The sequence below is a fragment of the Protopterus annectens genome, chromosome 1.part1 (genome assembly GCF_019279795.1).
Source record: "Protopterus annectens isolate FY-2018-M chromosome 1.part1, PAN1.0, whole genome shotgun sequence".
Lineage (NCBI taxonomy): Eukaryota > Metazoa > Chordata > Ceratodontiformes > Protopteridae > Protopterus > Protopterus annectens.
In genome coordinates this window covers 774,309,943-774,325,226 of record NC_056726.1, presented here as the reverse complement: position 1 = coordinate 774,325,226, position 15,284 = coordinate 774,309,943, and the positions used below count along the sequence as shown (strand labels likewise).

The 15,284-nt window shown below is 39.4% G+C and overlaps 1 protein-coding gene across 1 annotated transcript in view; it reads left to right on the top strand.

Annotated features, from left to right (window-relative positions):
- Window positions 1-14,762, top strand: part of LOC122807101 (aquaporin-7-like) — a 219,978-nt gene extending 205,216 nt beyond the window's left edge. The window contains exon 6 of the mRNA XM_044078058.1: window positions 14,449-14,762. Coding sequence (XP_043933993.1) covers window positions 14,449-14,635 — 187 coding nt within the window. The 3' untranslated portion in view covers window positions 14,636-14,762. The remainder of the gene's footprint in view (window positions 1-14,448) is intronic.
- Window positions 14,763-15,284: the final 522 nt, after the last annotated feature.

Here is a 15,284-nt window from a genome sequence, read left to right as displayed (position 1 = left end):
AACACAGTAAGGACCTTTTCCCTCATAATGACCAGTAGGGGGATGGTTGCAGGTATTTCTTTTGGTGTGGTAGGAGGTGATGGGGGGGTGTTGAACTGAAGTTGTCAGCCAACAGGTTTGCTATAGTTTCATGCTGGATGGAAGTGTTGCTGTTCAGGATTATGATGAGTTCTCTCACACAAGTACTTTCCATCTGGGTTAAAAACTTAGCCAGTTATGTTATATAACCATCCTGTGAGAACTATAAACAATATTCAACATTTGTAATATTCATTAGAGAATCTAATTGTGATTCATTATAAGACATATTCACCTTATAGTGGTTATAATATTACTGTCATAGCTCAGGTTAGATGTGATGATATGTCTAGAAATAGAAATATCCAGGTGCAATATAATGAGAAAAAAACTACTAAAACTTTTTGTTCTTTCTTTTTTGTTACTTATATATTTATCATTAATTTGGTTTATTGTTTTAAAAAAAAAAACACTGCCTTAGTCTTCAAATAAACAGCAGATTTGAGGATATTGCCATCAGATGCCTTTCAGATGAAGACAAAAATGTAATATTGCATATTTCATGACTTGATGCCAAATGACATTTTCAACCTACTCTGTGTCATTTTTGTCCTCCTAACAGTTGTATGAAATTGTATTTCAGTAAAATCAATACTTGTTCTAAGTGCAGTTCTAACAAACAAGTCTGAGATGTGCGATTCAATAAGGTACCTAAATACAGCTGTGCTGCTTTTTATTCATGCAAAGCCTTCTGCCAATACAAGACTAAGATATCAGAACAAAACTGTAAAGTAGTACATGTAACACCATGATTACACTCCAAAAACAGGGAACTAGACTAACTTAAGTACCTTTCTCATGTCAGAAATGTGCTTAACAAGCTTTTGTTAAAGCACTGTTAAAATCAGGTCTTGCACTGATGATTGGCAGCAGGCAGTGCCAAATGGCAAAGAACAGTTTCAGAAGGTAAAGTAGCTTTAAAAGCTGTTAGATACTTCACTGTGCCACACTTAAAAGGAGAATGAAATATCTAACAGTTTCACTTTGCCTCTGCCTACTGTCTGATAGCACTGAAGTACTTATTTTACTGACTTTCAAAATCTTTGAATGGTGTTAAAACACGTGCTCTTACACTTTTTTTCTCTAACTGGTAGTATATAGAACAGATAAACCTCCATGCCATGGAAAGAATTATGATTGCATCTCACCAATTATAATCCTTATTATGTGTTCTCAACATGGATGCTAATACTCAACTATCGAGGTTCACTGTCAAGGTAAATTTCTTGGCATACATATCTCAAATACATAATAAGCTGGATCCAGTCATAATTTTCTATATTAAGAAAGCAATAATAAAATGCATTTTCTAGGTATAAAGGAACCAAAGTGAGTCTTCAGTTCCGTGGTAATAAAAAGTTTGTCTAGCACATCTTTGCAAAAAAAGACAGGTCATACAGCAAGTGTTAGATTTATGGGAATGTTTTTGGAATAAAACGGTCAGTGTTATATCCTGGCCTCAATGAAATATTGGTCTCTAAATCTGCTCATTGCATCTTAGGTGTCTGTGTGTGTGTATCTGTGTATGTATACAAATACACTTATGTATGTGTGTAAATATGTATATGTTCTTGTTAATTTTCTAGCATTGTTGCACTAGTATGGTGGGGGTTATATTAGTATGTCTTATATGAAATTATAGTAAAAAACTACCTAGCCCTTTAATAAAACGACATAATCTACATGGAGATCTAGACTACACAGCTGACAAATCCCATTGAAATAAATGGAAAAAAGTAAGCCAAAATGAAAAAAAAGCACAGAAACTGGATAGATGCTTTATATAGCATCCTGTTTTTTGTGATAAATCAAATATCATTTACTCTAGTAATGGGGAACTTGTTTAGTAATGTGTGTCAAAGTTATTTATCATGCAAACTTATTTCCAAAACCACATACAAGATATTTAATTTAACACATGTGAGATGACCTTGGAGATAGATGCGGGTAGTATAGCTATGTAAGAACTTACCATAAATATAGATGTTTTAGTAAACACTGCTATGTTACTGAGTCGCACTTCACACATTGTTTGTTGTTCCATCATCTGTCATGAGAGGTCTTTGTTGGGATGACCCATAAATGCAGTAATGGCTCTTGGGATTCTTGTCTCTAAATGCTTAACAGCTTGTTTGCAGTACTTTACAATAGTACAGTTCTTTACAATAGTACTGTCTGACAGCATTTGCATGGATCCTTATTGACACATATGTTTGAATGCTACAATGGCTAGGATAACTGGCATCATCTCTTGATACTGATATGCTTATGAAGAATAAGCATTCGAGTACAAGTGTACAAGAACAAAGGGGACATTCACAACTGTGTGCAATACAGAGGAATCAAACTCCTGTCACACTGTATGAAGGTTCTGAAGAGTGTAGCTGATAAATAAATTTACAGAGTAGTATAAAGTAAGTTGGAAGATGAGCAGTTCAGATTCACGATGTAGTGCAACTGGCCTAGTGTTTGCATTGACTCAGATAGTTGAGAATAAACTAGAGATGAGGAAAGTGTCCAATTTTACATTCCTAGACTTAGAAAAAGCATAGGACAAAGTCACAAGAAAACTGATTTGGGCAGTCCTTTAATGGTTTGAAGTACCAGAAACACTGGTAGACTCAGTGCAGTCTATGTACAAGGACACAGTGACATGAAATACAGACAGCGTTTGGACTCACAGAGGGCTTCCCAGTGGGCATGAGCTTGCACCACAGTTCAGGTCTAAGTCCACTGCTGCTCATACTGGTGATGGACTACATTAGCAAATAAGTCAGAGAGGACAGATCAACAAAGTTGCTATATGCACACAATGTACCATTACAGGCAGTCTCGGAACAAGAACTTCAGCAAATGATAGGGGAATGGAATGCAAAAGTGAAGGTACACAGGATAAAACTGGGTTACAATAAAACAGTTGTAATGGCAGCAAATGGAGGAAATCAGAAGACTCTGAACATTTAGATAGAATGGAAAATTGTGTAACAGGTCGATGCCTTTAAGTGTCTGAGAGGGGTTGTTGAGGAGAAGGGAAGTTTGAATGAGGAAGTCAAAGATAGAATCAGAGGGGCTGCAGCCAAATGGCATAGTGGCATTAGTAATGTGTGATAGAAGAATAGCAAAGAAACTGAAAAGTAGTGTGTACAAAACAGAGGTGCAACCACTACTACTGTATGTTGCAGAAACCTGGGCAGTGAAAGCTCAGCAGTTGAGCAAGTTAGGAGTAATGGAGGTGACCTGTCTGAGATGGGAGGTAGGATGCACTCTGTGCGAAAGACAAATATATGAGGACATCAGAGCAGAAGGACAAGGAGTTCCAATTGCAGAGAAGGTAAAAGAGAACAGATCATGTGCTAGAAAGCAGAAGACAATCTCGTGAAAAGATTTAGGACAGACAGGAAGATGGCAAGAGGAAGATGAGGCATCCAGAGATTGAAGGATTGAATTTGAGAAGAGCTGTGACTGTCAGGCATAACTGTTGAAGAAGGTAGGAGAGTTGGTTTGAATCGAGAGAGATTGCGATATTGATACAACTTCCCGATCCTATGTAGAAAAATTGGGGGAAAGGGGTTGATGATGATGAAAATGATGCTTTTTCCTGAAGTTCCTGTTCCAAGTCCACAGCACTCTCAATTCCCTCACGATGACTTCCCATGCAGAATTTGAGGGGTATGTTCCACCCTGAAAGGATTTCCAAGCTTTATAGAGAGTTGCTGTATCTACCATGAGAATTCTTTCTTGATGCTGGGTAGAAGGGAAAGGTTGGTCTGTAATAATTTTGCAATCTGGCACTACCATTTGCTGAGATACCACTGTAGCTTTCCCATGTGCAACCTTGCACTAACTGAAACATCAGTAGAGTAGAACCTCCAGAGTTGAATGTAGCCATATAATTTTACAAGCTTTTCATCAGACTTATCTGCATTCAGGCCTTTCACAGTCTTCCCTTCTTACCACACTGTCTTGTCCAAAAGGATTAGGCAATTCCAAGTTTCACCCTTTGGGACACTGCTTCCTTGAATGTATGTGGTTTCATCAGCCTTAAGACCTTTTCTGTGCTATGACTTAGCTCTTGAAAATGTAGTCAGGATTCAATGCAACAGTGAAGGAGGTAATATACCCAACCTGTCAAAAAAGTCCTCATCTCTTCTGCTTTCTCTCAAAAACAGATGTGTGTAATGTCCAGCTAGAGGGTACCATCTCAGCTTCAACCCTTCCTCAAGATTGGAAAAGTATACCTTCCTTTATCTCCACTGTCCTGCTGTTTCATTTCCTGTCCTGCTGTTTCATTTCCTGTCCTGCTATTTCATTTCCTGTCCTGCTGTTTCATTTCCTGTCCTGATGTTCTTTTCCTTTGCTTTTCTTGTCCCTTTCTCCAGCCAGCCTTTTGTATCTGAATTCCATTTCCACCCTTAGGTAACCAGATTATTTATTTATTTAATGCTGGATGACTGTTGACTAGATACACTGGGTGTTCTGCAAATATTTTTAAGCCATGATCTGAGCTAAAAGACAATTGCACGGTTGTACAAATTACAATCTAAAACACTTCACTCTCAGGATACAGACTGTTATTCTGGCATTCAAGGTGGGGAATCTAGGCAGACATGATATACCATTTCTAGTCAGTCACATAAAAAAGAATACAACAATAGAAATAAAAACAATGAGCATTTAATACATGACACTTTAGTGCTTTCTTCTCTTTAATTCTAGAGAGAGACTTCTTCAGAACATGTTTGTGTTCCAGTTTTTGTTAGCTGTTTGAGTTCTTTTTTTATTTCAAGTCAAAGTTTAACAGATATAATTCATTTCATGAAAGAAAAAAATCACATACTGAGAACTATAATGCAGTATATTGACAAAGTCACTCAATATAACACATAGCCACTAAAAATAAAATTACCTAAAATGCTGGTGGTGGCAATGCTAAAAGTAATAAGGGTCTACTGTTATCGCTTTATGCTAGTAGCAACTTGCTGTTAATGGCTAGTGGCCTAACTACCAGTAGCCTGATCCTACCCAGTTATGTATCCCTCCAGTAACCTAACCCAACTGAATTGCATAGCCCTTCTAGAGCCCTAATTCTAACCCTAAAACTCACACTTGATTCCTAACCCTAACATGAATCCTCACTTCCTAATCCTAACTATAAAACTCCCCTCCCTATCCCTAAATTTCCTGATCACTCCCTAAATGACACCCCGCTTTCCCTCTCAAAAGCCTAAATTCCTCAATCATTCCCTAAACCTAAAGCTTCCTTTCCAATCCTTAAACCTAAAATTCATCTCCCACTCCCTAAACCTAAATCCCTTCCCGATGGCAAATTTAAACCCTAAGTTATGCACCCTAACCCTAAACTCCCTTCCCAATCCCTAATCTAAATCTTCTCCCTGCCTAAACCAAAATCCCCATCAAGATGGCTGCCTGAAGTCCTAAGCTACACTTCCATAGACCCTCCTGCTCCCTCCCTACAGCTGCCTCACTTAATTTGAATGTTTTCCCAGGTAGGTGGCTCAGCTCCACTCCTCCCCAAGGCTGCTGCACCTTACCTGAACATGTAGTCAGGTTCGAGTGGGAGTGGCAGCCCTTGCAATCTACAAAACCCTTGAGTCTGTAGCAACATTTTTAAGTGGGACTCTTTTGGCATAAACTGATTACAACAAAAACTGTGCATTCCAAATATATCCTTGAATCTGTGAGACAATGGTCATAAAGCGCCTGGGACTCCAGCACTTGTTGTCAGCCCGCGTAATAAACAGAATTTCAAAGAAAGCTGTCTTAAGTTAAAAAAAACAGACAGCAGTTTTGCTGCTGCACAAGTGGATTTGTAAACCTTAGTTCATGTGTTGGTGGATTGACTTTTACATCTCTTAGAACTTGTATATCTGATATTTCAGAAAGTAATTTGCTCTGTCCATCTGCACTATACTTGAATGCTTTTCACTTCCCACCCTACGCCATTGTTCTCATTAATTAAAAGAAATAACTACTTAATTTAGTATCTGTTGTCAGGTAGAATCCCACTTAACAGAGCTGGGGCAAAATTTACAGTGACATGTATAAGGAACCCAGTCTTACTCAATGCACGACATGCTAAAAAATATTCAGTGCTGCTTAAAATACTGATAAGAGTTTCAGGTAACTTGTAAATAAAACAACAATAGGTAGCACAACATCATTACACACAAGAAAATGGTGGAATAAAGTTGCACGCATATTTAAGCTTGTGACTAAAAGTCTTCAATATAACAAGGATATCTAACCTGCAAGCCTACAATCCGCTAGAGAAGCAGTGCATTAAAAATGACTGCTGCATGGCATTTGTCTCTTAGAAATTGTTGCTACTATCTGAAGGTAAAAGAATGTTGCCACTGTGTTTTGGACCCTAGTATTCTCTCATCTCCTTAATTTCAACTTTTACCTTCAAGGCAGATGACTCTAATGCTTCTTCACAGCATTATTCCTTCTTTGTCTGCAAAAACATTGCTGCTTTATTATTAAAACAACAAATGAAGTTCAAACATATCTTTGTGATGCACATTTACTGTTGTAATCGGGTTGTGTCAAAAGCCATGTAGTACAGTGATTCCTTATAGGTTCATAGGTGTGTACTAGGCTAATGGCCCTGGAGCCTTTACAAGCCTAGCCCATAGGATTACCCTGGTATAGTGCCACCCGACCTTAGTTCCCAGTGCCTTTGTCAAGTAGAGCCACTAGAGTGATCACCGGGATGAATTTTCTATTTCCCATCCACTCATCAAGATTTCTCTTGAAGAGGGCCAGTGAGGTGCTCTGTTTGACATGTATGGGAAGTCTATTCCATAAGCATGGGCAGTCTCTGGGTTATGAACCTGCATGTTCTGTTGATTGTGGTAATGAGGCTGAGGTCTCTGGAGCATGTGGTGTGGAGGGATTGGGATTTCTTTAGATGTAGCATTTCTAACAGAGCTGGGTCAGACATGGCTTTGTAAGTCAAGCAGAGATTGCCTCTAAGTAGGCGATATGAGATGAAGAATAGTTGGAGTTTTTTGAGTCTGTCCATATAGGACAAGTGTTTAAGGACTAGAATCCTCTTTGTGTGGTACTTTTGTGGCCTCTCCAGTTGTTGCAGGTGTCTAGTGAGGTACATGCCAAATGGGGCATTGTACTCAATGATTGGCCTAATGAGGGAAGAGTAGAGGGAGACAATGACCTCTTTCTTCCTGGATGCAAAACCCTTACTAATGAGATGTGCCACATAGAAGGACTTTCTGACCACAGTAGCAATATGGTGGTCGAAAGAGAGGTTGCTGTCAACCTGTGTTCCCAGATCTCTTAAAACAGCTTTTGTGTTCAGTGGACTACCATTGGTGTGCTAATTCATTGGAACTGGGTTTTTCCCAAAGAGGATGATGACACATTTTTTGACATAGAGCTTAAGGCCATGGTTCTGACACCAGTCATTGGTCTCAGTGAGGCCTTCTGTAGGATGTCAACATCACTTGGGGAGTTAATAATAGCTCCCAACTTGCAATTGTCTGTGAACTTTGTCAGCCAGAGTCCCTTTGTGTTGGTGTGGACTTCAGAGAAGTATATACCAAACAGGAGAGAACCCAGGACTGAACCCTGTGGGACTCCACTCATGACTGGTCGGCAGTCTGACTTGGAGTCAGCTACTTTCACATTGTGGGTCTATCTGTGAGCCAATTTGCAACCCACCTAGTGATATAGGGGTTGATGCCTAGCTTACTGAGATTTTCTGTGATTCCTGAGTGGGGAATGGTATCAAAGACCTTGGCCAGATCAAGGGAGGCTGTGTGAACCAACTTGCCTTCATCCACAGCTCTGGTAACTGACTCAAAGAAGTCAACCAAGTTGGGCAGGCATGATCTACCCTTCACAAAACCAAACTGTATGGGATCCAGAGTTTGGCGATTCATGCGTTCCATAGCTTTGCATAACAGACTCATTAGGCTAATGGGGCGATAGTTCCCAGGGTCTGTAGTTGCTCCTCCTTTGTGGGGAGGGATGACTGTAGCAGTACGCCATTCAGTAGGGACAAAGCCTGAGGTGATTGTGGCTGTGACTGAACAGGGCACACAGGTGAGGTGCCAGTTCACACTGTAGTTCATGTAGAGCTCAGCCAGGGATATTGTCAGGTCCCATAGAAGCTGTATTCTTGGCCTTGGACAGTGCTGTTTTAACCTGTGCAGCAGTAATGTTGGGTGCCTGACAATCTACTGTTAATGTGATAGGTCCTTTGGGAGGGAAGAGAGGGGTAAAGCTGGCACTGAATCTGTCGGCCAGTATATTGGCAATATTTGTTGGATCGGTATAGGAGGTACCATTGTGCAGTAGCTCAGAGCAAATCTGGGTATTGCCTTGGAGATTCTTTATATAACTATAGAAGGCCTTGTGGTTGTCTTTACTATCTGCTGCAATTCTGTTTTCATAGCTAGCTAGGGAGTTTTTCCAGTCTTGGAACTTCACCTTATTCCGCATCTGTTTCCTCCTGTTGTGGAGTTATGGCAGGGGACCACCAGATTGGCTTCCTATTTTTGGAGGAGAGCATCTTGGTTCTATTGGGTATGGCAAGATCCATGCATCTGTGTACATGTTCGTACAGTGTATTGGTGTATGATTCGGCGGTCATGCAACTATTCTCTATTTACATGGATGCTGTGAAGTTAGCCACCTCTGTTTTTAGAAGCCCAAAATTAGCTTTGGAGAAGTTTTTCATGGTGGTTACCTTTGCGGGGGGGGGGGGTGGATTTCCAAGGTGATTAGTTTGTGGTCGGATCTAACCAGGGAGGAGTTGATTATTGGTGTAGAGCAACGGTTTCCCATGTTAGTAATGACCAGGTCAAGGATGTTGCTACCTCTAGTGGGGGTAAGAACAAGCTGGTCCAGGGCATTGGAATTAATGAATTCCAGGAAAAGTTGGGTAAGTATATTGGCACATGAGTAGTTTTCCCAGTTAATGGAGGGGTAGTTGAAGTCATCCAGTATGAGAGTGTTGTTAGGACCCTATTCTTCTTTCTTCTCAGGGGAACATGGAGGGAGTCTTGGAGTCTGGGGGGGGACCTGGGGAGGCACACAACCTGAATGGCTGTCTTACCCAGTGTTAGCTGCACCTGAAGTATCTCTGATGCATTATGTTGGGCTACCAGTCTGGAGGTGTGTGCATCCTTTATGAATATGGAAACACCACTGCCTTTGGAGCTTTGATCCAAGTTCTGGGGCTGAAAGGTGTGGAATGAGTTATAGCCTGGCAGTGCAGGGGTGCTTTCTGCTGCCTTGAACCAGGTCTCTGTTACAGCACAAATGTTGATGTTCTCCATTTTAAGGAGTGCTTCGAGTGAGTGCATTTTGAAATTTAGACTCCTAGCGTTGAGCAGCATGACCCTCAGATTGCATTTGTATGTAGCTTTTACAGTGGTAATTTGGTCTTTTGAACACTGCCTAAAAAATGCACTATAGGGGTGGCAAGAGCCTTGGCCAGTATCCAGAACCCAGGGATGACAGATGCAGGCCATCTCTGACAAAGCATTGAGGTCTGTCAATCATGTCATCCCAGGCAGGCAGATAATGGATCCCTTTAGAATGACACCAGAAACTTAACCAGTTGTTGAAATGAATAATTTTCTGCTTGTACTGTGGTATCATTCTGAGTGATGGTAGGATGCTGCTCAGTTCTAGGGTCTTACCCACCTCTCTTCATAATCCAAGAGCTCCTCCGTGTCTCTTTTCATGTAGTCCAGGGAGGTATGTCTCAGGTCATTCACACCAACATGTACAATGACAGAGTCATATTTTTACCTGTTGTTGAGGGACCTGAGTGCATGCATTATATTGCAGATCCTGGCACCTGACAGGCAGCTGACTGTTACTTTCTCCTTATTCAACCTAGTGAGTGGGACATCAGAGTGCCTCACTATCAGGTCACCTATGACTGGTGTGTTGGGCATGCTCTTTTGCCTTAGAGGCTTTGGTTGAGTGGCACACTGTTTAGGAGAGTTATGTTTCTTGTGATTAGTGTTGTATTATGGTGGTCAAGTTCGTTTCTGCCTTGGAGGTCTCTGCTGTTTGGATAGATTTTTATTTAGAGCCTCCACAAAGGTGGGTGTGTGGTTTGTGTTTTTATGTGAAGACAGTGCTGGTGTGTGTTCTGGAATGCTATGTGTTCCATGTGGCATTGTGCAAGTGTTTACCTTCTCCTCTTGACCAGCTATTCCGGTCTTGGCTGGAGAGTGCATGGCTTCCAATTTGGAGATATAAGTGCATCTCTTGCAAGTCTGAGTGTTGGAAGGTAAGAAGACAGTGTTGCCTGTGTACATGAGGCAGTTGCTACATTGCCTCAGGATGCCCAAGTGCACCAGGCTAAAAGGAGAAAGCACAGAGAACTGACCTTTAGACATGCCTGGAGGGGTGGGGTGCTACAATAATTGCTACAAGAAGTCTGGTAAAGTGCTAGACTAATAAGCTACTAAAAGTTCAGTAGAGGAGAGAACTAGCAGATCTAAGGGAAAACTTGAAGAGCTGACTTTGGCATGGCTCAAAAGCTTACAAACAGTCCTGGATACAGCAAATCTGTATATGGACTAGACTAGTTACAGGAAAGGTAGGAAACCAGCGTAAACGTGGGCTTTTAAACTAGAAAGTAGAAAGAGATGGAAAAACTGCCCAAATGGCCAATAAACTACAATTTCTGGGCCATAAACCACTCTTGTGGTAGATAAGCTACTTAATGCTTACCACTCCCACTGATAAGCTAGAAGGCTTCCCTCCAACACAGAAAGGCTTGGGGGGCTCAGAAGCTTACAAAAAGTCCTGGATACAGCAATTCTGTAACTGGACTAGAATAGTTACAGGAAAGGCAGGAAACAAGCTTAGGATTTTTTTTTTGTAAAGTAGAAAGGGAGAAAGGAGAAACAGAAGATAATTCGAGGTTAAGGACCTAAGTGGTTTGCCCTTCTCAAATGTTCTCTCTGTTTTAGGTAGAATGAGCTAGTGACACTAGACTAGGATAGAGCTGGGATACAGCTGAACAGATGGGAATGGTAAGAGTGTCTGAAGTCAAAATATGATCTCACTGCACTCGGTTGAGTGAACAAATGAGATAGACCCAGGAGGAGTGTTCAAACACAAATTTACAGGAGGGGCGGGCAATTCCAAAACCACCAAGATTAATACCAAAACAAGAACAGGAAGAGAGGGCGGGGAAACTAACTGCAGATAGAGAGAGAGAGACCACAGTATTCTATGAAACAAATAAATAGAAAAATAAATAACTACAGAGAGACACAAACCACAATATTCAATGAAACAAACAGACAAAAAAATAAAATGCAGTACAATCTTTAACACTACAAGTTTGTACTTAACTCAGTTAGTAATACAGCTGATTGTAGGTATATAGCAGAAAGCCAAACAACTCAGATATTTAGCAGTAATACATTCAAAGATATGTGACTAACACTTACAAATACGGAGAAACCCTCTAGGCTAGGAGTTTAACACTGAATATCAATGAAGTGAAACACAATAGCCCCCACTTACTGCAGAGAGAGAGAGAGAGCACAGTATTCTATGAAACAAATGAATAGAAAAATAAATAACTACAGAGAGACACAGACCACGATATTCAATGAAACAAATAGAAAAATGAAATGCAGTACAATCTTTAACACTGCAAGTTTGTACTTAACTCAGCTAGTAATGCATTTGATTGTAGATGTATAGCAGAAAGCCAAACAACTCAGATAATCATCACTTTGTAAAGGTAAGCAACAGAATGGATTATCCAGCTTTTCTCTTGTCACTCGTTTACATACACTGTAAAAAGAAGTGTGTAAGCATCATCTTTGTTGCAGGAAGGCTGTGTGTGTGTTGTGTGTGTGTGTGGGGGGGGTGTATGCGTGTGCATGCGTGTGTGCATGTGTGTGTTTGACATGGAATGCTTTAAAAAATCCATACAGAAATATTTCTAGCTAGTGAATTACAAAGAAGTGAAAGCAACAGAAATCTTTATACAGATATTATCACTGACTCCAAATACTTCATACAACACAGGTTAGCATAGCTTGTATGCTTTGGGAATATCTTCTTTCAGCAGGATTCAGTAACTTCTATGACAAGTAAATGCATAACCATAAAATTCACTAGGCTGTGACACTGTCACAAAGGGTTCAGGTAAAATCAGATAGCACTCACAAATTATACATAGGTGTTTCATCTGTATTGTCTTTGTGATTTATTTATAGGATCGCAAAATCATAGGAAATGCAAAGCAATTGAGCCTTATGACCATTTACACCTTGCCAATTCCCATCCTTAGGCTGTACCTCCCTTTTCAAATAGGACCAAGACATTAGGTTAGGGGTGAATTTGTGAATACAGATCCAATCGTCCATTCCATAGATGAATGAAGACAATGAATCAATCTGCTTAATTTGCAGTAGGAGTCTTCCAGAAGTGGGGCATACACTATGCAATGATCTTACCTCTTCTCCATGTTTTATTTATCTACTGGTGAAAATTCAGATCCCTGGTTCTGATAATTGTGGAACTATTTGATTTCTGGAGATATAAAAGATGAAAGACCAACGGGCCCTTAATAGCTTGCAAACCAAGCATAGATCTTCCCTCAGGAGATTATAAGACGAATAACCCAGCAGCATTTACAGTCTTTTCTGATAGCTTATGTTTTTTAAGCCAGTGATCTTCTTAGTTGGGAACCTCAGGGGTCTTTCCACTTGGTTGATATGTCTAATGAGGAACATCCCAAAAGAGGGATTGTATTCAATAAATGGCCCAATCAGTGCTGAATATTCCTCAGGCAATCAGCTGTGCAAGGTAGAAGGACTTTCCAACTACTTTTGTTACATAATGATCAAAGGACAGGAATTTTCAAGCAGATTTCCAAGGTCTCTAACAGCTTTCTCATTTTGGAGTGGTGTATTGTCTATGTGTTTGCCTATTTGCTAGCTGGATTGAACAAGTGCATAATAAAATAAATACAAATATGCTTAAGAAAGATCACTGTGATAGTCAAAATACCATGCAAAATCAGCATAAGAAGTGAAGTATCATATCTTAAGTATAGCAGTATATTAGGAACATCAGGAACAAAAATACCATGCAAAATCTGTGTAACAATTGCAGTATCATATCACAAATACAAAAGTATGTGAACAGCATCAGGGGCTTAATCAACTACAGTAAACTGAAGATTTAAAGCTATCTAGAGAATATAAGTTTCTACCCTCTGCTTGTAAAACAAAAACTCGTTGCTTACATATTGATATAGTTTATAATATCTCTTCCGAAACATGTTCTCCCATTCAAGTTTCTTAAGCAAGGAGACCATGCACCAAGCTTAGAGAAGACTTTCCATCCCTTTTGGTTGTATATTTGGGTTTAATAGAAATGACAGCCACATCACTATGAGATCTAAATAAGTAGGTAAGTCTACTAACAGTGACCTTGTTAAAAGTGTGGACAGTTAGTCATACAAGTAAATGCTGTAGAGCACACCAGTCATTTAATGATAGCAGCAAGTTTACTTTAAACAGTAACGTCCAGTGATGTCCCACATGGCTAGAAAGGGAACAAATGTATATGTTTTCTTTAGACATGTTTATAGCTAATGCATCTTATTCCATCAAAAGCAAAGCATACTCCAGTTTTCAAATGCATTTTTTTATTTGCTTGGGTGTAGTGTATTGCATCATTATGGTGTTGGCAAACATACATAGTTTGTTCTGGTTTGAAAAACATGGATCAGTTTAAATGTAATCACATCTGCTTAATGGTCCCTCTTCCCTAGGTTTAACAGTCTTTGTCTGATTTTTATAGCACACTGTTGTTGTAATAACATTCTGTACTTGGCATGTGATCTTTTATATTTACTTACCCACAGACTGATTACCTAAAAGTCATAGGCTTACGGTCTAACATCTTCCAAAGTTCATGAAATATTGTAGCAGCCTGCTGTAAAACTGTCTACAGTAATAATTCTACTATTTCATTTTATGCAGGCTTTAGACCTGTAAATCATTATCAAAATGATTGTGCTAAAAGATTTTATAGCAAACAACACAGAAAGCAAATGTTCATTTCATTTGAACATGTCTTTATTTTCCTACACCAGTATATACAGATAATCATGCTAAAGATGAAGAAAAGTTATGCAGCTGTGATTTAACTTTTACAAAGGCAGTAAACATATGCGTTTATAAAAGCTTTCTAGCATAACTGTGGCATATCCCTGAAAGACTATATATCTATTTTGGTAATGAATGTTACAAAATTAATTATTTTAAATGTGATGTTTGCGAATTAATCTGTGACTTATGCATATTTGTTTTATTCCTTTCTTTTCTGTAGGGCTGGGAATAATTGGTGGTGGATCCCAGTTGTTGCTCCAATGGTAGGAAGTGTCACTGGTGCCTTCATTTACAAACTTTTTATTGGAATCCATTGTGAACCAAAACCTAAGCCAGAACCAGAACCAGAATTTAAATCTGAACCAGTCAGTAACCAAATGATCTCACAAGCTGAGTCACGCTTTTGAAGTTATTAAGAAATTCTGTGGCCATGTCAGAAGTAAAACTGTCTCTTTGCACTAACTATATAATGGCTTTTCATTCGAATAGTTCTCTCCTCCATGTGATAAGCTCAATAAAATCAGGTATACAATATATGTTGTTAATTATCCCTTTTAAAGCATAGTACACAAATATTCAAAGTGTGATCTGTTCTTCTGTCCTCACCATATCATAGTGTTCCAGCAATACTAGTAAGTGCAAACTTTATTTCTGTTCTCAACCTTCCATACCCAAAACGAGGAACACAAGCCTTCATAATGTTTAACAAATGGGCAAAATGTGGAGCACATACTAACGGCTTACTGACAACTTCAACTAGGAGGGTCTTAGGATGGTTAAAATATGCCGATTTTACTTATAAAAAATATATATTTTAATGAATTAGTATGATTCTTTTCTATTTACCATGGATATTACTTAAAAAAAATTCCTAACACAGAATTTGTGTCATACCCTTTCAATGTGGAACTTAAAGGAACATGAACTTTTTAAGACCCCAAATGAGGTATGTTCTGCGTAATGAGGTACACTTGAGAGGTGCTTAGTGGTTTGTTCGCCAACTTGTTACTGCCAGACATTAATGTTACACTTTACATCAGGAAGTGCAACATTAGT